General features: G+C 42.4%; 1 protein-coding gene across 2 annotated transcripts in view; it reads left to right on the top strand.

Moving 5' to 3' along the window:
* Positions 1 to 26,696, top strand: part of LOC145351752 (rho GTPase-activating protein 7) — a 147,309-nt gene that overhangs the window by 93,949 nt on the left and 26,664 nt on the right. Inside the window, exons 1-3 of one of the 2 annotated variants that reach the window (XM_080201361.1) lie at positions 14,351 to 14,560; positions 25,129 to 25,200; positions 25,658 to 25,739. In XM_080201361.1, the coding sequence (XP_080057487.1) occupies positions 14,548 to 14,560; positions 25,129 to 25,200; positions 25,658 to 25,739 (167 nt within the window). In that variant the 5' untranslated portion in view covers positions 14,351 to 14,547. Of the gene's footprint in view, positions 1 to 14,350; positions 14,561 to 25,128; positions 25,201 to 25,657; positions 25,740 to 26,696 lie in introns of those variants that run through there. The other variant, XM_080201360.1, reaches the window with a different exon arrangement.

Below are 26,696 nucleotides of genomic sequence, written 5' to 3'. Positions count from 1 at the left end.
TTCTCTGACTGTTCACGCTCCGCCGCTGCTGCCAGGGAGGATGGAGAATTTTGGAGCTCGGCCAAATCTCCATTTGCTGCAAAGAGTGGGAGTATCCCACTGGCGTGAATGGCCAGAGACTCCTAACCCAGACCTCCTTTAAAAGTGAAACATTGAGGGGTGCATTGTATAATCAATTTTAGCTGCAGTCCTTCAATATAGAGGCACAATCTGTGACTTTCACTCAGTCAATTAACTTTTGATTTTGTTTGAACAGGTAGATGCTATTTTCTGAAGCAAGAATTCCATGTATGTTAGCCTGTGCCATCCTGTGTGGTAACACAAATTTAGTCTAGAAACATCAGTAAGACTTTGGCTTCCTCATTTAAAAGGATGACAATGCAATTGGAATAATAGCCAGGTGGAAACAACAGCACTTGGATGCAGCTGGATGTTAAGATGGGAGAATTGGGATCCCTGAGGGATGTGCATTAATGGGTTAAATGGCCTTTCCCTTGTATTTACCTTTTTGTACACCTCTGCTGGCTAGTATATCTGGAGAACAATACTCGGCCTAAAGAGCTAAGACTCATTATATGGTCTATTGTCATTGCCATGCCTGGTTGGGAGGGGGTGGGTAGTTAAGTGTACGATTTTGAATTTCTGATTTCCCCTCTGCCTGCTCACAAACTGCCTTCCAATTCACATGATTGGATTCTAGTGCCAAAACTGCTCCAACTATTGTTAAGACCCAGGGCAGAAACTCCAAGATGTTTTCTGAAGTTAGCCTAAGTGGGTAATTTTCCCATCCCACCCACTATGGTAATCACAACAGGCAGGACACAGGCCATGCAAATTTTACCTGGAGCAGGATTTCCCAGCTTTGGGATAGTGTAGTGGGAAAATTCCACCCTAAGATTTTGCATTTGATTTTGCCATGGGTGAACATAAGGTATTTCACTCCAGGTATGTTCAAGTGACCCACTAGGAAGCTTTAAGCAAACAAAATTTATTAAAACACAACTAAATATATTTTAAAAATTAGCATAACTTTTACCAATTACAAGAATTTAACACAATACAATATAAACCTTAACAGCTAGCTAGCTATTTTGTTCCAAGTCAAACACCATCCCAACGACATGCACCCTTTTTTAGACTTGGCACAGAAAAGAAGTGTGCTCATATGATGCTGGATTTTCAGCTTTTTACACCTGCTATGAATTGGTCTTTAAATATTGGATCAAATCTGAGGTTTTCCAGTCCTGGATCTCTCAAAAGCCTCTGGAGAGAGAGGCCCAAAACACTGCTGCCTTCCACCAGCTTCTAGCAGCAACCAAAACTATAACTCCAGAGAAAGGAAAAAGCATTATTGTTCTTCTCCATTTCAAGCTACTACTGAAAAGTGAAACTAAAAATTGGACTTAAATTGGCCCCAGGCATATCAGCTGACCTGTCAATTATCCCCAAATCAAACTCCACTCACCCATCCTCAAAGGACCATAAAGCTACAAAACACTTCATGAGGCCAGATGATCATTTATATTGCTTCAGTAACAATTAGAGGACAGCCGTTCCAGACATCATGGTACCAATAAAATGCTAGGACCTGCTTGGAAAAAAAGTGCAAAGAAACGTAATTAAAATATATTTAAGGGCACAGTATCATCACACTATCATTCACTCCTCCCACCTCCGAATTCAGAATTCCTGCTGGATAGGAATACATGAGAGATATTTATTTCTAATTTAGCAAGATAAAAATGAGTACCTCTTACCAGTAGGTTGCTGCTTCAATTAATAGAGAAAACAAAAATTAGAATGTAGAAAGGCTGTTTGCTCCTCCAAGCCTAGGCTAAACCAGTTTCTACTTATTCAATTTTCTGAAAGATGTGAATAACCCAAGAAAAAAATGGAATGATTCAAAAGAGAATTCTGTCTCCAGGGTGTTGGAAGAGTTTTGCAGTGGAGTTTGTGTTTTTGAGAAAAGCTCCACAATGTCCATCATTATTCAGCCTGGATTATTGCATTCCGTTGATGGCACATCTATTGTTCCAAACAGGACCGGAGCTAAAACCTTTCTTGGCAATATTTAATCACCCTTTCCCCATTAGCATCCTTCAAATCGCCATTCTCTTCATAACCAGGTGTCTGTCTAACTCATTTTCAAAGGAATGAATTAACAATGTAATAACTATTGTTGCTGGATACCTATTTTCTGAATTTAATAATCTGGGAAACCTTTTTTGTTTAACCTTTTTTAGTCTTGCTTGAGGCTTACTGATTTTGTATTTGTCAAGTTTTATTCTGTGTAGATGTAGGAAGATCATTTGATTAAAGTTATTGATGCCCTTCAGCATTTTAAAGATCTAGATTGTGTTTCCTGTTGCTTACCTTGTCTCTATTAACTCAAATTTCACAACTTTCTGGGTTGTTTTCACACCAATCTTCTCTCCCTTTTGCCCCTGCAACCCCCCTCCCCCATTAACATCCAACTTCTCAGATTTTTTTCAACTATTCAATTGAACAAAACTGCTCACAATATTCCAAGATGTTACCAAAGAATGTCTTTTCTGAGGTTTGAGATTGAATTTCCTTGTAGCGTAATCAATTATTTGTTAACTGTGTGCATGATCCTTATTTGGAGGCATTCGATATACACATAATCTTCTTTCTTCCAATTTTGTCAATGGATATTCATCCATTATGTATATACCATTTGGACATTGCATACCATTAATTTTATTGTCTTTCATGGGATGTAAATATCTCTAGCAGGTCCAGTATTTGTTGCCCATCCCTAATTATCTGTGAGATGGTGGTGAGTTGGAGACCATCTAATATAGAAACACCCACAGTATGTTAGGAAGGAATTTCCAGGATTTTAATCCATCGACAGTGAAGAAATGGCGATATAGTTCCAAGTCAGGATGATGTGTGGCTTGGAGGGGAGCTTGCAGGTTGTGGTGTTCCCAGTCATCTGCTACCCTTGCCCTTCTAGTCACTGTCAAAGGAACCTTGGAGAGTTTTGTAGTACATCTTGTATATAGTAGACATTGCTGCCATTATTCATTGGTGGTAGAGAGAGTGTACGTTTAGGATGGTGGACAGGGTGCTGATCTAGGGGGCTGATCTGTCCCAGATGGTATTGAGTTTTATGAATGTATTGGAACCTCATTCACTCATGCAAGTGAAGGTGTAGTGGTCTTGTCACTAGACTAGTAATCCAGAGACCAGGGTAATGCTTTGGGAACCCTTGTTCGAATGCCACCATAGTAGATGGTGAAATTTGTATTCAATAAAAATCTCAAACTGAAATGAAGCCATTATCGAGTAAACCCATCTGGTTCATTAATGTCCCTTTTAAGGAAGGAAATCTGTTGTCCTTAACCTGGTCTGACCTACATGCACTTCAAACCCACAGCTGTTCTGTTGTATGAAACTGCCAAAAAGTTTAAAAATAATTAAACTAGATGGAGCACCCAAATTGACCAAAGAAACAGCAACAGCAAACTCAGCCCTGTTGACCCTGGAATAGCCTGATATAGTCATACTAACAAAAACGTACCTCCCATGACCCTGTTTAATTCTCCCAGCGTTAAATCTGCCAACCAAAATCAGTTTTACACCAACTTCTGCTGCCCTCTGTGGTGGATTGGGAAACCCACTGTAGGCCGGCACAGAAATGATTTGCATCTAGTTAATGCATCCCACAACTGAAGCCCCCATTGGAATGCCCAATTTCCATGATGTCAGCAGGAAGACACACCGGTTCAGAAGACGTCTGGAACAACATGACGCCATGCAGAAGTTTAGACTCGCAATGCCGGGTAATCTCTCCAGAATTCTGAATGGGAACCTGCCAGCATCCTTGGACCACCACAGCAGTGGGTGGATGGAGCATCTACTGGTACATCTTGCAGATTTGTCTCATCAGGAATTCCATCCTCCACCTTTTGAGTGTTCCTGGAGATCCATGTTTTTCAAGAGGTCTACATTCCTCCTCCAGTGGTGGATTGCTGATGAACTGGCACCCAGATATGATTGTGTAATGTATGCAATCATGCCCACCTGCCCTGGGTGCATAACTTAATGAGGTCAAGGTCAGAATATATGGCATGGTTTGCAGCCAGCCTCCCAATAGGAAACAGTCTATATTCTCACACCCGCCACAAGACTGAATTAAACCAAGGCCTCAGATGTCACCATCACCATGTCAAGATGTGTCCTATCCCACCGGCAAGACAGGTCCAGCAGAGATGGCAGCATATAGTCAGGAGGGAGTTGCCCCAAGAGTCCTCAACACCGACTGCAGACCCCATGAAGCCTCATAGCACCAAATCATACATGGGGAAGAGAATCTTCCTGCTGTTTAAAAAAGGCAGGGAATTATAGGCCAGTTAGTTTAACATCTGTATTTGGAAAAATGCTTGAATTCATCATCAAAGAAGAAATAGCGAGGCACCTAGAGACGAATTGTTTGATAGAGCAGACGCAGCATGGATTTGTTAAGGGGAAGTCGTGTTTGACAAATTTATTGGAATTCTGAGGATGTGACTAACGCGGTAGACAGAGGGGAACCGGTGGATGTCGTGTTTTTCGATTTTCAAAAGGTGTTTGATAAGGTGCTGCACAAAAGGTTGCTTCAGAAGGTTAGGGGGCATGGAGTTGGGGGTAAGGTGTTAGCGTGGATAGAGGATTGGTTGCCTAATAGGAGGCAGAGAGTTGGTATCAATGGGCGCTATTCTGATTGGCGGTTGGTAACTAGTGGAGTGCCGCAGGGATTGGTACTGGGGCCTCAGCTATTTACCATTTATATAGATGATCTGGAGGAGGGGGCTGAGTGTAGGGTGACGAAATTTGCTGATGACATGAAGATAAATGGAAAAGCAAATTGTGTGGAGAGTGTGGAAAGTCTGCAGAGGGATCTAGATAGGCTGAGTGAGTGGGCGAGGACCTGGCAGATGGAGTACAATGTTAGCAAGTGTGAGGCTATCCACTTTGGCAGAAATAATAGTAGGAGGGATTACTATTTAAAGGGCGAAAAGCTGCAGCATGCTACAGTGCAGAGGGACCTGGGGGTCCTTGTGCATGAGTCGCAAAAACCCAGTCTGCAGGTGCAGCAGGTGATCAAGAAGGCGAATGGGATGCTGGCCTTTATAGCGAGGGGGATAGAATATAAAAGCAAGGAGGTCTTGCTGCAACTGTACAGGGCACTGGTGAGGCCGCAGCTGGAGTACTGTGAGCAGTTTTGGTCGCCGCACTTGTGCAAGGATATTTTGGCCTTGGAGGGAGTGCAGAGGAGGTTCACTAGGCTGATACCAGAGATGAGGGGGTTAGACTATGAAGAGAGATTTAAATAGACTGGGTCTGTACTTGTTGGAGTTTAGAAGGATGAGGGGAAGATCTTTATAGAGACGTATAAGATAATGAAAAGGATGGATAGGGTAGAGGTAGAGAGATTCTTCCTGCTCAAAGGACAGCAGGACTAGAGGGCACAGCCTCAAGATAAGGGGGGGAGCAGTTTAGAATGGAGTTGAGGAGGAACTTCTTCACTCAAAGGGTGGTGAATCTCTGGAATTCTCTGCCCGTTGAAGTGGTGGAGGCTACCTCGCTAAATATATTTAAGTCACGGATAGATAGGTTTCTGATAGACAGGGGAATTAAGGGTTATGGGGAGAAAGCGGGAAAGTGGAACTGAGCCACTTCAGATCAGCCATGATCTTATTGAATGGTGGGGCAGGCTCGAAGGGCTAGATGGCCTACTCCTGCTCCTATTTCTTATGTTATTATGATCTTCTGATTTATGTACCTCCCTTCCTCGGCTAATGAATCAGTATTCCTCCATGTTGAACACCACTTGGAGGAAACACTGAGGATGTGAAAGGCACAGACTATATTCTGGGTGGAGGACTTCAATATCCATCACCAGGATAGCTTGGTAGCATTACCACTACATGAACTGCTCAAATCCTAAATGACATAGCCACAAGACTGGGACTGCAGCAGTTGGTGAAAGAACCAATGAGGGAAAAACCAACTTGACCCCATCCTCCCCAACCTGCCTGCCACAAATGTATTTACCTATGCATTATCGCCAGAACTGACCGTAACACAATTCTTATGGAGATGAATTCTGTCTTCAGATTGAAGATACACTCCATCGTATTGTATGCAACCACCATCTTGGTAAAAGGAAAGATTTTTGAACAGATCTAGCAACTAAGACTGGACATCCATGAGGTAAAATGGACCATCAGCAGCAGTAGAATTGTACTGAGGCACAATCTGTCTAGTTTATCCCCAGGATTACCATTGCCACCAAATTAGGGGAAACAACCCTGGTTCAATGGAGAGTGCAGGAGGGCGTGCCAGGCAGAGCTAAAATGTTAACCTGGTTGAACCACAACAAAGGACTATTTGCATGCATAGGCAGCAAGCTATAAACAGAGCTAAGTAATTCAACAACCGAGGGATCAGATTTAAGCTCTGCATCCTGCCCATCCAGTCATGAGTGGTGATGGACAATTGGAAGAAAACTCACTGAAGGAGGAGGCCCTATAAATATCCCCATTCACAATGACGGGGAGGCAGAACATTAGTGTAAAAGACGAGGCTGAAGCATTTGTGACATTCTTTAGCCGGAAGTGGAGAAGGGATGATCCACCTCCGGCCTCATCCAGAGCTCCTCAACATCACAGATATCAGGCTTCAGCCAATTCAATTCGATCCATGTGATATCAGGCAAAAGCTGAAGGCACTGGATACAGCAAAGGATATGACCCCTGGCAATAGTATTGAAGACTTGTGTTCCGCGCCTCTAGCCAAGCTCTCCCAGTACAGCTATGATACTGGCATCTCCCCAGCAATGTGGACAATTGTCCTACACGATGCAAAATAAATCCCATCCAATTACCACCCCAACAGTCTGCTGTCAGTCATCAGTATAGTGATGTAAGGAGTCATCAGCAAGCAGCATTTGCTTAGCAATAACCTATTCTCTGACGCTCGGTTTGGATTCCACCAGGGCCACTCAGCTCCTGACCTCATTCCAGCCTTTGTTCAAACGTGGACAAAAGAGCTGAATGCTAAAGGTAAGGTGAGAGCGACTGCCTTTAAATCATTGACAGCATTTAACCAAGTATGGCATCGAGGCGCTCTGGTGGAAAACTGGAGCCAATAGGCATTGGGAGTCACACCTAGCACTAAAGAAGATAGTTATGGTTGTTGAAGGTCAGTCATCTCAGTTACAGGACATCACTACAGGAATTCCTCAGAGTAGTGTCCTAGGCCCAACCATCTTGTCTGTTTCATTAATGGCCTTCCCACCATCCAAAGGTCAGAAGTAGGAATGTTCATTGATTGCACAGGATGTTTGCTGATGTTCCCTATTTGCGGCAAATCAGATACTGGAGTTATCCTTGTCCAAATGCAGCAAGACCTGGGCAATCTCCAGGTTTGGGTGACAAGTAACATTCATGCCGCAAGTGCCAGGCAATAACCATTTCTGACAAGATAGCACCTAACATTTCAATGGCATTGCCATTGTTTGATTTCCCCCACTATCAACATTCTGGGGGGCTTGCCATTGATCAGAAACTGAAGTGGACCCAGCTATACAAATACTGTGGCTACAAAAGCAATCAGATTATAGAAATCCTGCAGAAAGTAACTGACCTCCTGACTCCCCATAGCTGGTTGCCATTTGCAAAGCACAAGTTAGGAGGGTAATGGAATCCAATTACCTGGATGAATACAACTCCAACAATGAGTGTTGCTAATTTTAACCACAGGAGATCAAAGTATAAATCTGCCATTTTGTGTTAATTGGTGCTTCACGATAAGAATAGGGACATCAATTAGTCACAAATGAAGGTGTAAGTAGGTACTTTTTGAGTCATGATGGAACTACACTTTTTTTTTCAAATATTCAGGAGTAAGGTAACTAATGAAAAATTTGAGGAATGTGCTTCTGCTCTTTAGAGGAGGAGAGAGGAATGTCACCTTGTCTACTGGGGGCATGAGGATAAACTAAACTTCCCAATGTCTGCTTGCTTTATTTATGGCTGGCCAGCATTTATTGCCCATTCCTAGTTTGCAAAGGCAACTGACAGTCAACCACCTTGCTGTGACTTTGGAGTCACATGTAGGCCAGACCGGGTAAGGACTGCAGATTTCTTTCCCTAAAGGACATTAGTGAACCAGATGGGTTTTTTTTCTGAAAAATTTGGTTTTGTGGTCATCAGTAGATTCATAATTCCAGTTTTTTTTTAAATTGGATTCAAATCCCACCATCTGCTGGAGCAGGGATCGAACCCAGATCCCCAGAATATTAGCTGCATTTCTGGGCTAATAATCTATCGATAATCCCACTAGGCCATCACCTCCCCTGAATGGGTAGGTTCCCTTCAAACCTTCTTAGTAACTGAGCTGAGCCCAAATGTCGCTTTCAGAAATTGTGGGTAGAAGCTTTTAATTTTTTCTTCAATTGTATTCCTGTGATAAAGTAATGCTGGTCAATGTGACAGGTTCAGACTGAAGAATATAATGCCGTTCTGTATTTGGTAACTACATATCCATTCTGAAAGTTCCTAATTTAGCTGGAACATATCAGAAATGTCAGAGGTGGTATGAAGCAAGCTCTACTCCACTACAGCATAATTTAACACCAAATATAGAGTGGTATCATCTACTGTGCTCATGCAATGTTGCATTTCCCACCTCCGTGATCCTTGTGTCCTCTTTTTCAATGGGAGTTACAATTTGGTGTCGTTCTGTTGAATCGTGGGCTGAATTTTACACTGGGTGTGGGATCTCTGCCCCTTCCCCAAACACAAGTTGGTGACTTTGGTTGCAGCACACCTCAGTCATTTAACAACTGTTGGACTATTAATTGGCTCAAACCAGGCCTTGTGTCCCCATTAGGGAAGATGGTTGACAGCAGGTCAAACACCAGTTGGTTGGAACTGGACCTAAAGGTCTAATGCCCTTCACCCACCAATGCCTCTGGGACTGCGGGCAGTCGCTTAGTGCCGGCCTCCCCACTGCAGGTATAATACCAACAGTAGTGCAAGGAGGCCATTAAGTACCCATTAATTAGTCAATGAAGGGCCTCATTCGGTCTATAAATGAGTCTGTCATCCAATGTGTTCCCCACTGCTGGGAAAATGATGGGCATAGTGGCACTGTCATGGTGGCCAATTTGACATCCCTTGCATCTGGCCTTGTGAGGGGAGGATGTTTGTAAAATATGGCTGATAATACTGCTGCATGCAGTAATAACACAGTTGGAATGTTCAACTTAATCTTTCTTAAGATGTTTCAGCATTATTGATCTTCTGAAGATGAACATAAGAAGTAGGAGCAGGAGTGGGCCAACTAGCCCTTCGAGCCTGCCCCGCCATTTAATAAGATCATGGCTGATCTGTTGTGGCTCAGTTCCACATTCCCGCCCTCTCCCCATAACCCTTAATCCCCTCTTATCAAAAACCCATCAACCCGCATCTTAAAAATATTTAGCAAGTCAGCCTCCACCACTTCAACGGGCAGAGAATTCCAGAGATTCACCACCCTTTGAGTGAAGAAGTTCCTCCTCAACTCTGTTCTAAACCGCCCCCCCTTATCTTGAGGCTATGCCCCCTAGTCCTACTATCCTTTCTGAGCGGGAAAAGTCTCTCCACCTCTATCCTATCCATCCCATTCATAATCTTATACGTCTCAATGAGATCTCCCCTCATTCTTCTTAACTCTAACGAGTACAAGCCTAATCTATTCAGCCTCTCCTCATAGCTCAACCCCCTCAACTCCGGCATCAGCCTAGTAAACCTCCTCTGCACTCCCTCCAAGGCTAAAATATCCTTGCGTAAGTACGGCGCCCAAAACTGCACAGTACTCCAGCTGCGGCCTCACCAATGCCCTATACAGCCTCAGCAAGACCTCCCTACTTTTATATTCAATCCCCCTCGCTATGAAGGCCAGCATCCCATTCGCCTTCCTGACCACCTGCTGCACCTGCAAGCTGGGTTTTTGCGACTCATGCACAAGGACCCCGAGGTCCCTCTGCACCGTCGCCTGCTGCAGTTTTTCCCCACGTAAGTAATAATCCTTCCTACCATTATTCCTACCAAAGTGAACCACCTCGCACTTGCCAACATTAAATTCCATTTGCCATTTCCTGGCCCATTCGCCCAGCTATCTAGATCCTTCTGTAGACTCTCCCCACCCTCCGCACAATTTGCCGTTCCACCAATCTTGGTGTCATCAGCAAATTTCGACACCCTACACTCGGTTCCCTCCTCCAGATCATCTATATAAATGGTAAATAGCTGAGGCCCCAGCACCGACCCCTGGGGCACTCCACTAGTCACCATCCGCCAATCCGAATAGCACCCATTGACCCCCACTCTCTGCCTCCTATTTGACAACCAGTCCTCTATCCACGCTAACACCCTACCCCCAACTCCATGCCCCCTGACCTTCTGTATTAACCTCTTGTGAGGTACCTTGTCAAACGCCTTCTGAAAATCCAGGAAGACCACATCCACCGGCTCTCCTCTATCCACCGCCCTAGACACATCCTCATAGAACTCCAGTAAATTTGTCAGACACGACTTGACATGTTTACTCACCATGCTGCACATTTGTCCTAATGCTACAATTCATCAACAATCTGCTAATGAAATTGCTCGACAAATCATTCCAGGATCAGCCCTGATGGTCTGTGATAATTGTTCTTGCCCCTTTTAAGGGCAACACAGATCAAGAGTCAATCACCACATAGTCCATCTCTATCTACAGGGAAAGTGTAGCAATGACTTTGCACCCTATCACCAATAATAATGCATGACTAAATACTTATATTTGACTTCAGTTCAGTGTCTGATGTGAATCACAGAGCCATTTCTTCCCTTTGCTGCATCCCAGACCGCTTGCTGAATCTTGCACCCTGACTGGTTTTACATGTCAGCGGAGCAAATACAGAAATCCTTTTAAAGGTCAAATGTATTAAAAAAATTTACAAATCAAACATCCACAAGTGGTCTCCTGCACGAGATCTCTTGCCTAATAACAACTGTTATTAGGCAAGAGATCTGTTGCAACTTTATAAGACCCTAGTCAGGCCTCATTTGGAGTACTGTGCGCAGTTCTGGTCGCCTCACTATAGGAAAGACGTAGAAGCTATTGAAAGGGTACAGAGGAGATTTACAAGGACGTTGCCTGGACTGGGAGGCATGCCTTATGAAGTTAGGTTGAGGGAGCTGGGACTCTTCTCCCTGGAGAGACGAAGGTTGAGAGGCGACCTGATAGAAGTTTATAAAATGTTGAGAGGAATAGATAGGGTGGATCCTCAGAGGCTATTTCCCCGGGTTGAAATGGTCGCTACGAGAAGACACAGATTTAAGGTGCGGGGAGGAAAGTACAGAAGTGATAGGGGTAAGTTTTTCACTGAGGGTGGTGAGTGAATGGAATCGGCTGACGTCAGTGGTGGTGGAGGCGAACTCGCTGGGGTCTTTTAAAAGACTTCTGGATGAGTATTGGGGGTTATAGATAGGTCTATAGATTGGTAGGTGTTGATGTGATCGGCGCAACTCGTGGGCCGAAGGGCCTGTTTGTGCTGTAGTGTTCTATGTTCTAAAGGGGAAAATCAATAGTCAAATCAGTCCCCAGAGAAGGCAGGTGCCTCTCAGGATATTTACTGATGGATGGATGAATGTGATGTCAGCTGGCCTTGCATCTGGCCAGTTTGCCTTCTGGATCAATAGAGATTTATGCGAGGAAAGTTAGTTGATGATGAACAATGCAAAGTACTTTGGGCAGCTGTGTTCCATTTGGTGTGAAGGTTCAGTTACAATGCAGCAGCTTAGTGTGTAAACTGCATTAGCCATGGTTGAATTTGAGTTGTGTGCAAGCTGTCTCATGACACTCACTATTAGTTAACCCTTTTACTATGTCATGAGACTAAATTCGTTGGGGGAAGAAATGGAAGCTTGTTCATGCTGACCGATTATTGTTTATGTGGAATAAATCCTTCGCATATTTAAAAAAGGGTCGTTTTACATGGGTTGAAGGGAATGAAAATCAAAGTTGTCATCCCGTGCTTTTTTTTTCAAATCTGGCCCACTTTCCGCAACACACATACTATTCCATTGGGAAACCACCTGTTTTCCCATCTGCCTTCCCCTGCTACATTAAGTGTCATCAAACATTACTAATTGCGCAATAAACATCTGAAAATTAAACCTTCAACGCAAATGCAGTTCTGTCAGAAGGAAATCCATAGTTGCCCTTGAAAAGGCAGTAGTAGTGGGCTGCCTGCATAGGACATTGGGAAGTAGCAGAATGGTTTGCCAGGCCACTCCAGAGGGCAGTTAAGAGGTAACCAAGTTGTTGTGAGACCTTAATCACTTGTAGGCCAAACCAAGCAAGGATGACCCGTTTCTTTCTCAACAGGACATCAATGACCAGTTAGATTTTGATGCACTCTGACTCCTTTATGACAACTTGTATATGCCAGTTTTTTTTTTCTAACCTGAGGTTTAGTAGCCAAGAAATAGTTTAAGAATATTTGCAATGTAGTCATGTAAATAGGAAGCCTTACTAAGACACTTCATAGAACACTAAGCCATAGAATGTTACAGAAGGAGGGTCACTTGTCCCATCTGTTTCTCAAAATTATCCATTTATTTATCTCCTTTCATTGCTCTTTTAATATTTTCTTTTTCAAGCATTTATCTACATTAAAAGCTAATATAGATTAATTTCCACCATTTTCTGATGGGGAATTTGCCAGCCTTCCACATGGAGTATTTCTAACCTCAGCCATTTGTTAAATAATCCAAGAGCAAGTACAGCAAGCATTACCCTAAGTTCCCAACTCCTCCTGTATCTGACACAAGGCGCTCTCATAACTACCAGGTTACAAGTGTTGGTTCTCCATTATATTCATATATTGGCACCAACTATGATTTTAAATATGCACCAGGATTAAGGGGAGATGATGGCCTAGTGGTATTATTGCTAGATGACTAATCCAGAATCTTGGGGCCTGGGTTCAAATCCCGCCATGGCAACCGGTGGGATTAAAATTCAAGAAAATATATCTAGAATTAAGAATCTACTGATGACTACAAAACCGTTGACAAATGTTGGAAAAACTCACCTGGTTCACCAATGTCCTTTAGGGATGGAAATCTGCTGTTCTTATCTACACGTGACTCCAGGCCCATAGCAATGTGGTTGACTCTCAACTGCCCTCTGAACAAGGGCAACTAGTGACTGGCAACACCCATGTCCTGTGAATGAATTTTTAAAATAAATTTTTGTCCGATTGTATTAAATCACATTCCTGGAACTTTGTGCATCCTGAGTTTGCATTTGACATTTATTTTTAAATATAGAAACATAGAACAGTACAGCACAGTACAGGCCCTGCGGCTCTCAATGTTGTGCCGAGCTATGTCCAAACCAAGATCAAGCTATCCCACTCCCTATCGTTCTGGTGTGCTCCATGTGCCTATCCAATAACCACTTGAAAGCTCCTAAAGTGTCCGATTCCACTATCGCAGCAGGCAGTGTATTCCATATCCCAACCACTCAGAGAAGAATCCACCTTGGACATCCCTCCTATATCTCCCACCATGAACCTTTATAGTTATGCCCCCTAGTAACAGCTACATCCACCCGAGGAAATACTCTCTGCGCGTCCACTCTATCTATCCCTCATCATCTTGTAAACCTCTAAGTCGAAATATAAATTTAGCTTTTCTGAACTCAGATTTCTGGAGCTTGTAAGGTAAGAAAAAATTCTGGAAGTGGGAGCTGTTTAAAATATTGGGGTTTTTTTCCTTCAAGATGTAGTTTTTTTTGTTTGGGGGGGGAAACAACTTGGATTCCTATGACATTTGTTTTACTGAGAGATTATTCAATTAAGTGCAGCGATTAATGTATGCCTCAAAATCAATCCATTAGCCCTGGAGGTGAAGTCCCTTTTAGTGCAGGTGCTGGTCAGCTGGGTGCATGACCATTCTCTTTCTCTTCCAGTCTATCGACAGTAATTCATCTCTGCGTACTTGTGGAGTGTTCCGCAGTAAAATAGGGTCACGCTGGAATGAAAAGCACCCTTTTTTTGTATTTCTGTTAATTACACTCACAGTCTTCACAAATCAAGTCGAAGGGTTTTCTATACTTCCAACAGCAACTGGATGTGGCTGTTTTTAAGCAGCGAAAGAAGTCCTGAGCGTACATGCTCTTTTACCCCCGAGTCACGAATGGAAGAGTCCACTAAGTGTTAATGCCAATGCTGCAGCTTAAAGTCATACATACACCAGCTGTGCAGGGAGTTCGCAGGAGTGTGCTGCAAAGTGATGTCTTTGTGGGTCGTGGTGTGGAGGAAACAGAACTTTTATTGGAAGAAAGTAACATTTTAATTTAAGCTCGAATCTTAACCCTCTGACTTCGTAAGCTACAAGAAAATCGACATTTATCTTATGTGAGAGAATTTAGTACATTGAGCAAGAGTCCTAGTATCTCTGCAAGACTTTCCCACTTGGTGTGAGCCTTTTCAGTAAGATGATTATAAAACGTGAGTATCAACTGAACACCTTTTTTCCTTTTCTAGTGTTGTCAAACTAATTCCTGCATTTGGAATGTAGCTGGTTTGAAATTCGCTTAACTGCTGGTAGAATGTATAAAACGCTAATTTATTGGAATAACAGATATGCTCCCTCAAATTTCTATGGTGAGCTTGTGGAAATAGGGGCTTCAATAACAGACAAATCCGACAACTTTTTTAAAAAAATCATTTTTTTTTATCTGAAAACTGGAGCTAGAAAACAGCTTCGTATTCATTTAATGGTCTTCAAAATCTGAGAGGAAGTTGCTTTGGCATCAGTCTGTTAATGGTTTAGATGGGTGAGGGAAGCAGAACAGCAATGGAATTAATTCCCTTTCCATGATGCATGGGCTGAAGACCAAAGATCAGTCTGAAAGGCTGACATCTGTTTTCCACTAGGGCTGAACCCTGCATGTTATATTTACTAAGCCAGTAAACATTTCTCTGCTTCAGAATATATACCACCACTGAATCATTAACCATTACAGGGATTGGTTTGTATTGGTGAGAAACTGCTCTTTCAGACAAACAATGGAATGTATTCAATTTCTCTCTCGTTGCAATGAAGCTGAGATGTAGAGTTTGCTGTTTAAAGAAATGTTTGAGTCATTGACAATATATGCTTTATTTTAAATAATGGGACACAAGTCTATAAAAATGGTGCAACTTGAAGAGTGCTGCCGTATCTAATTCTTGTTGAAAGCTTAATTTCTATACAGCTTCCTGCAATTACAGAGGAAATTGTCAGTTACTCCAAGGGGAAGTTCATGGTGATTAAAAATGAGTTAGTAGCAGATATTTTGGAGTGGGGATCACACTCATTATTAGCCAAACGAGATCAACCTCCATCTCTCCCTCTCTCTCTCTCTCTCCCCCTCTCTCTCTCTCTCTCTCTCTCTAATGCAAGGAGATCACCCCATATTAACTTTCCAATGTTCTCTCTCTTCCAATTCTCCTGCTGAGGTATCATTTTAGTGACAAGCCTCCCAACACCAGCTTAAAGTCCAACAGGTTTATTTGGTAGCAAAAGCCACTAGCTTTTGGAGCGCTGCTCCATCATTTAGAGATTGTCTGCAATGATGAAAGGCTGGCAAACTCCAATCTGTCTTCACTATATATCCACAAACACTTCCGACAGGATTCACTGGGTAACAAGAGCAGAAACCCATGCTAATTTTTCTTTTGCCACCTCCAGTCCAGATGTCAAGTTGTAGCCTCCTAGCTGAGATCAACTCATTTAGAATGGACCAGACATAGAGTCTGAATGAAGAGTATCTGAACTTGATGACTGCACACCTTCAATGGTCCACTTGAATTTAGAATCCCTATAGTTTAGAAGGATTCCATTCAACCCATCAAGTCTGCCCAATAACATCCCACCCAGGCCCTTTTTCCCACGTGCCCCCCCTGCCCCCAACCACCTGCTAATTTCCTTGACACTAAGCGACAAATTAGCTTGGCCAATCCATCTAAGCCACATGTCTTTGGACTGTAGGAGGAAACCAGAGCAGACACGGAGAGAATGTGCAAACTCCACACAGTCACCCGAGTCTGGAATTGAACACAAGTCTCTGGTGCTATGAGGCAGCAGTGCCAACCACTGTGCTACCATTTAGCCACATGGTTATTGATAAGGTTTGTGCTCCAAAAGTTACAAAATGATGCTACAACGTTGTTAACAAAATGTACCTTTCCCAGGTTCTTCAGATCGTAGATTTGGGTGCAAGGGAGCACCATACGCATTACAAATTTTCAACGCTTTATTGCTCAAGTACTGAGTGTGGTACTTAGTTAGAATATATGTGATAGCTCTACCGTTGTAGTGAGTTGCTCATTTAATGAAGGGAGGTTTTGAATCTGTCTGCAGGGTGATGGTGAAAGAATAAGTTCATCTTTTTGTATCTTTTCCAATAGTAATTGGTCAGGTAATGATTGGAATTGATGAAATCCTGGAAGCAAGTTACCTGGATACTCTCCTCTCTTTTTCAAAGCTGTTGGGGATAAACATATCTTTATCTGGTAAAGCAAAGTCTTATCCCGTCCAGTGCTGTTTACGGCCTGTATAATACGCACATGTATTAGATAAATCAATTAGGAGTCAATATCATAGTGTTAGATGGAAATCATCACCTTTCAACAAGGCAAACCAGAAGCTCAATTGTGCAACAATACTGAGCAGACTTGGGACTTGTGGAATACTTAATCTGTCAGTATTCTGAAAAATTAGAAATGCCATCCACCGCATAAACGTCACAACTCCAACAATAATGCTCATTGAACTACAATCGTGTTGACAACAAAATCTTTGATAATGTAAAGAATGAAGCTCAAGCACTGATGAAAGAGAATCAAAGGAATGAATTCAAATGATTTCCATGAGTTTTGATGAAAATGAATTTAATTTAAGAACTGTGCATTTTTAACATTATTCCTTCTACTCTGAATCTCTGAATTGAACTGAGCTACGTTGGTGGACATAATGCTACATAACAACATGCTATAAATGGTAGTGTTATTTTGCAGTACCATAGGGATAGATGGTTTGGCAAATGACAATTATGCACTTCCAAACTTAGACTTCTTGTGGTTAAAGGAAGCCTCATGTGTCATGCCATTTAGACTGGGGTGGGGAAGCCTAGTTAATCCCTTGACAAAATGATTCAATCCATGGTGTTTCATTCTTGGACAGCGTAAATGTTCACAAACTTTTGCGTGCTAACTTTCTGGCTGTTATCCAACTCTGTATCCTACCTTTACCTTCTTAAGAAAGTTCAACTCCTCCAAAATTTTGCTGCCATTGCATTAACTTGCACCACATCCTATTCGCCATCACTCTCATTCCGTGACCGCCATTCGTTCCCAATCCCACAGTGTTTCAAATTTAGAATTCTAATATTCGTTGCAAACTCCTTCATGGGTGCACGGCCATCTCCTCCAGATCTATATCCCTCTGATTTTGACCTCTTAGCCATTGAAACAGCAATATGAAGGAAGCTTATTTGAATGTCTCTGCTTGTTGCACGATACATATATATCAAAATGTTCTGCCACGCTCACTCTGGGGAAGGTGGTGGCACAGTATTAATGTCAGAATAGAAAACCAGAGGCCAAGGGGACATGGGTTGAAATCCCGTCACAGCAGCTGAATAAATGAATATGTCTGGAACTAAGTGCTGATCTCAGTGATCGAAACCATGAAAACATCATTCGTTGTTGTAAAAAGCCCATCTGATTCACTATTGCACCTCGGTAAAGGAAATCTTTCGACCTCACCTGGTGCCGACTACATGTGATCCCCAGACCTAGAGCAATGTGGTTGACTCTTAAATTTCCTCTGAAACATCCTAGCAAACCAATAAGGGATTGAAGGCACTTGATGTACCTACACCACATGGGCTGCAGCAGTTTAAGAAGGTGGCTCACCATCACCTTAAGGACAGTGAGGGTTAGTTCCACATACTGGCCTAGCCAGTGACACCCATATCCTGTGAGAGAATATTAAAAAATACTTTGTGCAAAGTAACACCTCTTGTGGGTTTCTTGGACTTGAATGAATAACAATCTGCATAAAAATGGCACTGTGATTAGCACTGCTGCTTCACAGCACCAGGGACCTGGGTTTGATTCCTGGCTTGGGTCACTGTCTGTGTGGAGTTTGTACGTTCGCCTTGTGTTGCATGAGTTTCCTCCCACACGCCAAAGATGTGTGGGCTTACGGGCTAAATTGCCCCTTAATATCAGAGGGAACCAGGTGGGGTAAATGCTTGGTGATTTGGGGATAGGGCCCTGGGTGAGATTGTGGCCAGTGCAGACTCAATGGGCTGAATGGCCTCCTTCTACACTGTAGGGATTCTATAATCTTCTTTAAGTTTGCATCCAAATTTTTACTGCTCAACACAAACTTGCCTAATAGTCAAGAGGATTTTAATTTTACTCTGGTTATTAGATTATGTAATTCATTCTATGGCAATCATAACCAATTCCAATCGTTTGGAAGTTTCCATGTCTGTTTTTTGAACGTATCTTTGAGTAAGTTTGACCATGGAAAAGATGAGACTAATAACCAGCTGTAATTTCTCGGATTTGGTTTCAAAGCTGTTGGGAGTTTACTGGCAAGGTTTTCTGTTTTGGGTCCAGAACACCAACATAGGCACCAAATGCAGATCCCAACTGGGTGCCTCCAATTATTCCTGATTTAAATAATACCCTTTTGTGCTCTTGACATAGTCTGAACATGCAATATTACAAGCTGGAACCCCTATGCCCCAAAGCCACAGCAATGGCCATGAGGCAATGGGGGCAGGAACTTCATTCATCCTGAAGTTCAGGCCCTCACTTTTGGGCGGGATTTTCTGGCCACACTCGTCCCAAAACTGAAAAATCTCACCAGAGGTCAACTGACCTTTGCAAAGTCCACTCCACTCTCCCTCCACCCCCTACCTGCCTGCTACGATTCCAGTGGGAAAATTCCCCACCATTGTTTTTGGAAGGCAGCTGTTGTTCTCCCTATGCTGTGAGAGCCCATTTTTCAATCAGCCTTTAATCAATCGCCTTAAACTACCCATCACTTTATCAATGCCTAACTGCTCCCCTGCCTTAGTTCCCATCTCACTTCGTCCTTTGAAAATCCAGCCCCACATCTTTGTTTGCGGAGCTCGCACCTGAGTTGGGAGCACATATTAGGAAAAGTTGATTTGCGACACATGAGTAAAACATCTGAAGCTTCCTCAGGAGTGGTTGAAGCCCCCCCGCCCCAAGTATCAGTTGTTAGTTCCGAAGCTGTTTTATTCATTGCTGAAATTTCTGTGGTGTGAGTTTGTTTAAGCTGTGTTTCAAAGAGCCTTATTTTTGTACTTTGGCATGATTAGAAGCTCCCACACATTCACTTTGTACCTGCCTTCCAACATCCACACAGGATGGTGTAAACTTTTGGCCACTGAACAACATCGAAGGATTAGAGTCTTGTGATTAGTTTGTTCTGGTTCATCTGGTCAACAACATTGCTAATTGTTAGTAAACCATCTAGGTTCAGAATAGAATCATAGAATAGAATTCTTAGTGCAGAAGGAGGCCATTCAGCCCATCAAGTCTGCACTGTCACAATCCCATGTATTCCCCTAATCCCAAATATTTACCCTGCTAATTCCCTGACACTAGAGTCAATATGTCATGGGCAATCCACCGAACCCACGTATCTTTGGACTGTGGGAGGAAACTGGAGTACCCAGATGAAATACTCTCAGATATGGGGAGAATGTGCAAACTCCACACCGACAGCAACCCCAGGGCGGAATTGAACCCAGGTACCCGGCACTGTGAGGCAGCAGTACTAACCACTGTGCCACCGCGCTGGTGGCTAATACTGACCATACCTAATTTAAACTATTTCCACTGCATGACGAAGCAGTCTGCTGCGTGGCAAGGTTTTCTTTATAAGAACATAAGAAATAGGAGCAGGAGTAGGCCATCTAGCCCCTCAAGCCTGCCCCGCCATTCAATAAGATCATGGCTGATCTGAAGTGGCTCGGTTCCACTTTCCCGCTTTCTCCCCATAACCCTTAATCCCCTTGCCTACCAAAAACCTATCTACCCGTGTCTTAAATATGTTTAGTGTTTGTGAAAGTCTTCAAACTGCGCTGCTGAGATGCTCTTGTTCAGAGTTAGAAATGGAGTTTTAATTGAGAGATTTTTTTAGGCATTAGATTACTGGAGTTGTAAAGGAAAAGAAAAATAGTGCTCAAGTCAACTAGTCTTAGATATACAAGTGTGAATGAATGAGGTGTATCAAAAAGAGTTCTGTTAAGGGTTGGAGGACATTAAGGAACTTCACAATATAGATGGAGTGGTTGGAAGAACATTACGTCAGTGGTATGAGTGTGTGACTAATTCAAATTCAGCCTGAGGCGAAGCAAAAGTATAATGAGCAGGGGGTGGTGTGTCCTGGTGTGTTCCAGAGCACACTACTTACACTGTACTGTATAGAATGCATGGCAAAAGAATCTGCTGCAAGAATGTAAAAAATCCATAGCCAATATAGGGAGGGCATTGTGCTTGGGAACACTGGCAGCTGGTGTGTACGTGCATCTGCGTGTGGTAAGCTACTGTGTTCTGGAGACGGTTATGCTCAATCAAGCAATCCAAGACTCCAGTAGATACTAGATAAGAATGATTTGGATCTGCATGTGTTATGGAGGGGGCCAACGTCAGCTCTGCCAAGTTTTCAAAGGCTGCCAGGTTTCCTGATTACTTTTGGGAGGAGACAGATTGTCCAACAAACATCAAGCCAAAAACATCCATTAGGCTAAATTGAACTGAGGCTCTAAGGGCTGGATTTCCTGCTCCTTTTCATTTGCAAAAAAATGGGCTGCTTAATTGCTGAATGTTCAGTCCCTCCAACTACAGATTTGAAATTATTTTCAGATTGACTGTTTTGGTGAATTAGAGTTATGTTACAAATCCAATGACCTGGGGATATTTAGCAGTGCACCGGAGGAGACAATGGCCTAGTGCAGTGTATGAGGAAGCAATGGCCTGGTGGTATTATCGCTAGATTATTAATCCAGAAATTTAGCTGATGTTCTGGGGACCCAGGTTCGAATCCCACTAGTGGAATTTGGATTCAACAAAAAAAAATAAAATCTGGAATTAAGAATGACCATGTAACCATCGTCAATTGTTGGGGGGAAAACCCATCTGCCTCACTAATGTCCTTTTAGGGAAGGAAATCTGCCGTCCTTACCTGTGACACGTGACTCCAGAGCCACAGCAACGTGGTTGACTCTCAACCGCCTTCGGGAAACTGGGTTGGGCAATAAATGTTGGCCAGCCAGCGATGCCCATGCCCACAAATGAATTTTTAAAAACTGTGGCAGTATTTGAAGTTGTAGCATTTGTGTTCAGCTCAATGGTACCAATGATGTCATGATACTTAAAGTGCAACACAAGAGTTTGTTCAAAGTTATTTTTCAGCCCTAAGAACTGTTGGCCCATGTCTACAAAACACCAGCCATAAGAGTTTCTCCCAATAAGGGAGCTGCCTATTTGACCCATTGAGCATGTGTTGTATGGAGGGGATCAAGAAGTGATCCAGTGGATAACCTCCACTATGCTGCTTGGGCAGAAAGCAGATGGAGCAGATCACACATTTGTTGGAGAACCCAATTGATTTTCATCCACAGAAAGTTTCCAGATTCTTGAAGACCTTGCATGTATTATAGGTGTTTCTTGGAATCCAATCCTCACCTAACAGAAGCAGAGGGTTTGAGATTTTTTTTGGGTTGGGCAACAATTGTGAAACTTCTCCCATACAGCCCCTGCCTATAAACTCTAATCTAATTTGTTTGGACTGAAATTCTTTTGTACGAGAACCCTATTATATGGATTATTTCATTGCCACCATAGTGGGGTTCCAGCCTATTCTCATTTGGTATCCAGTTGTGCACACTTGAAGCAGGATTACTGTAGAGTGATCAGAAATGGGATAATTGACCATTTCCCCTGCCCTTGCCTGCCTCGTGAACACCAAGGGTAATCAAAGCACCCGCACTGTTGTCAGAATTACGTTGGGCTAATTCAGTGTGGATAGTGCTTTGTTCTCCAAACCCTTTTTCCCTGTAGCATTCAGAATCTTTTTCTTCCCTGATCAATTTAAAGGGATTTGTATTTAATCAAGCAACTAAATTAATTCTTGGTTCATTTTTTATTTTAACACCAATGTAAGACTTTAGTGTTGGCATGGTCAATAAGGGAGTTTTTTCCTCCAAATTGTGGAACACAGCTTATTGCACTGTCCCTTTTAGATCGCATTATTGTTAAATAGTAGGAAAATCATTTTATTTGACGATTATTCATTAGATAACTATTGTGGGTAAACATTGAAAAAATTTGGTAGTTGAACTCAAAGCAACAGATGGCATCCAATGTCCATGTGACCTTTTAATTATGATGACAGTTGGCTGGCAAGGAATTCCATGAGGTCCTGAATAACAGACAATCTGTGGTGCCACCAAGTATTAGTACCCATGTTCAACTGGGAGGTGACAGGAAGGTTCATGTGACTAGAAAACATCTGTCACATCTCCGTAAACTTCTCAAAATACATGCACTACTTGAACTCGTTTACTATCTATAGTAGCTCAAGGCGATTCAACGTGGCAAGTAAGGATTGATTGAGAAGCATATACTACAACAAAGGGTTTTACAGCACGATTATACAGGCCCATGCCCAACAGTGTTCTGACTCCTACTGCAGCCCCAGGGATTGCACGCCCCTGCTCTTGAGAGGCCCACGTTTGCGTGCTTGTGCTCCATTGCTTCTAGTCCAGTCACGTGGTCCATGAAGGATCTTCCATTAAAGAGGCTACACTACAACACTATCCAGAAGATTAATTTTTTACCCATTTGGGTACAGGAATTGACTGACTTATTCAACATTCCACTACAATAATGGGAGGGTGGGGGAAAATTCGTTAATGTCTATGGGGCAATTCTTAAAAAAAAAAAGTAACCTTTAAAAGCAGAAAGAGACCAATTGGAAATATTCCTATGACTGAACCTGTAATATTCATTACAGGAAGGCAAAGTATTATAAATTAGTTTTAAAACAGGTCATTATGTATAATTGAGTAGAAAACACAAAAGTACTGGGTTAAAAATAATGCACAAACTTTTGAAATACTAGATTTAAAAAAAAAGCTGGGTGTCTTAATTCTGCTGATTCAGGTCACTGCACACTATAAACAGCTAAGCAATTCCCATTACCTACTGATCAAAGCTGTATAGCCCTGTCACACCCAGTTATAAATAGTGGTGGGCAATTAAACAACTAACTGCGGATGAGGCTCCATAAATGTCCATGTCCTCCTGCTGGTGAAGCTGAGCATACGACTGACGTAGAACAAGTCAAAGCATTTGCAACCAACTTCAGCCAGAATTGCTGAGCGAATGATCTACCTTCACCTCCTCCTGAAATCCCCAGCATCACTGATGGAAGTCTTCAGCCAATTCAATTTATTCAACATGATATCAAGACTTCATGCAGAAAGCTTGCCAAACTGTTCCAGAACAGCTATAATACTGGCATTTAACTATCTGCTTTGAACGGTCACCCATCATCAACATCCTGGAGTTCAGTATTTGACTAGAAATGTAACTAGGCCAGCCACACACATACTATGGGTCTGTTCAATTAGCCAGTGCTGGGAGTTCTATGGCAAGTTGACTCCTAAAGGCTGTCTGCCATCTGCAAGATACAAGTCTAAAGTGTGATGGAGTCTTGTCCACTTACCTCATTGTGTGCAACCCCAACAATATCATATCATCCAGGACAAAACTGCCTGCTTGCTTGACACCCGATTCACTCCCTCCACCACTGAAACACACTGCTGCATTGTTCACCTTCTATTAAAATGCACTGCCACAATTCGTCAAAGTTACTACAACAACACCTTCCAATCTGCAACCCTACAACCGTTCCATCTAGAAAAATAAGGAAAGGAAGCACGTCCAAATACCGCCACCTACAAGTTCCCCTAATATACCCATCCTTATTTGGAACAATATTGTCATTCTATTTGTGTGCGTCTGCACGTTCTCCCTGTGTCTTTGTGGGTTTTCTGGTTCCCTCCCACAGTCCAAAAGATATGCTGGTTATGTGTATTAGCCATGATAAATTCTCCCTCAGTGTACATGAACAGGTGCCTGAGTGTGACGACTAGGGGATTTTTCACAGTAACTTCACTGCAGTGTTAATGTAAGCCTACTTGCGACACTAATAAATAAAACTTTAAGTTCCTCCCCTGTCACTGGGTCAAAATCCTAGAATTCCATTCCTAATGGCACTATGCTCATCCCAACACTACTGACACTGCAGTGGTTCAAGAAGGTGGCTCATTGCCACCATCTTGAAGACAATTAAAGTCAGGACTTGGCACCAACGCCCTTGAATAGAATAGACTGGTGCAGAAACTTTTGTCTCTTCTATAATGTAAAAGTAAACCAGAATAAACAAAGTGCTTGATTTGGAAGATTGAGGCAAAACTGGAAACATAACATCCCCTTCGGATTCCAGTTAGAAACTGGTCTTGTGGAGCAGCATTTAGAAAGGTGACTCATAGTCATAGAGGTTTACAGCATGGAAACAGGCCCTTCGGCCCAACTTGCCCATTCTGCCATCATCCTGACTCAAATCAGCCATGTTGACATTGAATCCCACAAATTTCCATCAAGATGCAATGACTTTAGAGATTAATGTGCAGGAATTATAAAACCGCACAATTGATGCCAACACTTTTTTTTAATTCTGCACGTGTTCTATGTTAACAACGGGAAATAAATTGTGTTGTCCCAACTTTGCCAACACATGTTCTGTTTGAAAATGTGTGCTTTTCTATCCAGGTAGGTAGACAATTGGCTGAATTTACATCACCGTGGATTGGGCCTTTCTTGCCCAAAGGACACTACCAATTTTTTGCAGATATATTTATTGTAGTGTAGAGCAAATATTGATTTTTGGCTTTTTTCTCCCCCTTTCCTTTCAGAAATTGAAGCAAAAGATGCTTGTGACTGGCTGAGGGCAGCTGGATTTCCGCAGTATTCCCAGCTGTTTGAAGGTAAGTTCCCATTCTGGGATCCCCATATTTGAGTTTATATCCATTCCTCCCCCCCGCCCCCCGCCGCTTAGTTTTCAGCCCGCACAATTGAGGCTGAAGTTGGCTGATGGGGAGGTTATCCTATTGCTGTAATAAACCCTAAATTACTAAAATAAATAAGGGAAAATCATTTTAAATTAAGCAATTTTAAGCGCTCGTTTTTCCTTGCTCCTATCCAAAGGTTCAAAGATGCACTTATAGATGATAAAGTGTACTTAAATGAAAGGATAAATCTGGTTGTGCATTTTCCTATTTCAATCATTATCCATCGTAGCAATTGACTTGCACAACTACTTACTTAAACTCTCAAGCAGCAAATTGTTACTTCGAAGCCTCAATGTGATTTCAAAATAACTTCTTCGTGATATATTAGAATTCCGCACAATTTAATCACTCCCTTCCATTTCATTCTTCACAGCCTCCAAGTTTCCTATTGATATTGAAGTAGTGAAAAATGATCATGAATTTTTAGACAGGGATGCCACAGAGTCTTTGTGCAGGTAAGATTTTGCTTTAGCACCATCATTTCAGAGCGTAGTCTAAGAAGTTATACTCATGCACCTAGTTTCTGTGGACCGTGAATGTGAACCTGATAGAAGATGGATATTTTAATGGTTAATTTCATCTCTCCCTACATGATGCAGAAAGTGAATCTAGACACCCCACGCAGGAGCTATTGATGTTTATAATGGGTGTAGATTTAGGTGTTGGGAGGGTGTGTCAATGTCTTGGATGTAGAATGGCCAAGTATGACTTATCATTATTTTGAGATGTGCCATTAAAACTTGTTACATTGAGGAGATCTGTCATCCTTATAAAAGCAAATTACTGTGGATGCTGGAATCTGAAACCAAAAGAGAAAATGCTGAAAAATCTCTGGCAGCATCTGTAACAAGAGAAAAGAGCTAATGCTTCAAGTGCAGATGACCTTTTATCAAATTAGCTTTGATAAAGGGACATCTAGATTTGAAACGTCGCTCTTTTCTCTGCCATCCTCACCTGGTCTGGCCTCCATATGGTTCCAGCCCCATGGCTGTGGTTGACTCTGAACTGTCCTCTGAGATGACCTAGCCATTCAGTTCAAGGGCAATTAAGGATGGACGCCAAATACTACAATTGTCAATCATCCTTGTATCCTTTGAACGAATAAAAAAAAATGTACTGGGGTCATTCTGATAATATCAGCGCAATATTACTAAAGTAGCACTATTGTCTTGTATCTTTTTTTTTATGAAATTCTAGAGTCTTGCAGCATAGATCAAGGTCACTTGGTCCATCATGCCTGTGCCAGTTCTTTAAAAGAGGTATATCCACTATAACATTCTCTGTTAAAACACAAAGCATGAAATAATCTGATTCACATGATGATTCTGCAAGCCGGATAGATCAAAACCAAAGATGAACAATGTGAAAGCTTTGTGTTGCAGAGCTGTGAGTGTAGCTGACATTATAAACCA

The sequence above is a fragment of the Carcharhinus amblyrhynchos genome, chromosome 13 (genome assembly GCF_965287045.1).
Source record: "Carcharhinus amblyrhynchos chromosome 13, sCarAmb.v2.hapA, whole genome shotgun sequence".
In the NCBI taxonomy this organism is placed as follows: domain Eukaryota; kingdom Metazoa; phylum Chordata; class Chondrichthyes; order Carcharhiniformes; family Carcharhinidae; genus Carcharhinus; species Carcharhinus amblyrhynchos.
Note: the sequence above shows the minus strand (reverse complement) of the source record. Positions and strands in the feature narration are given on the sequence as shown.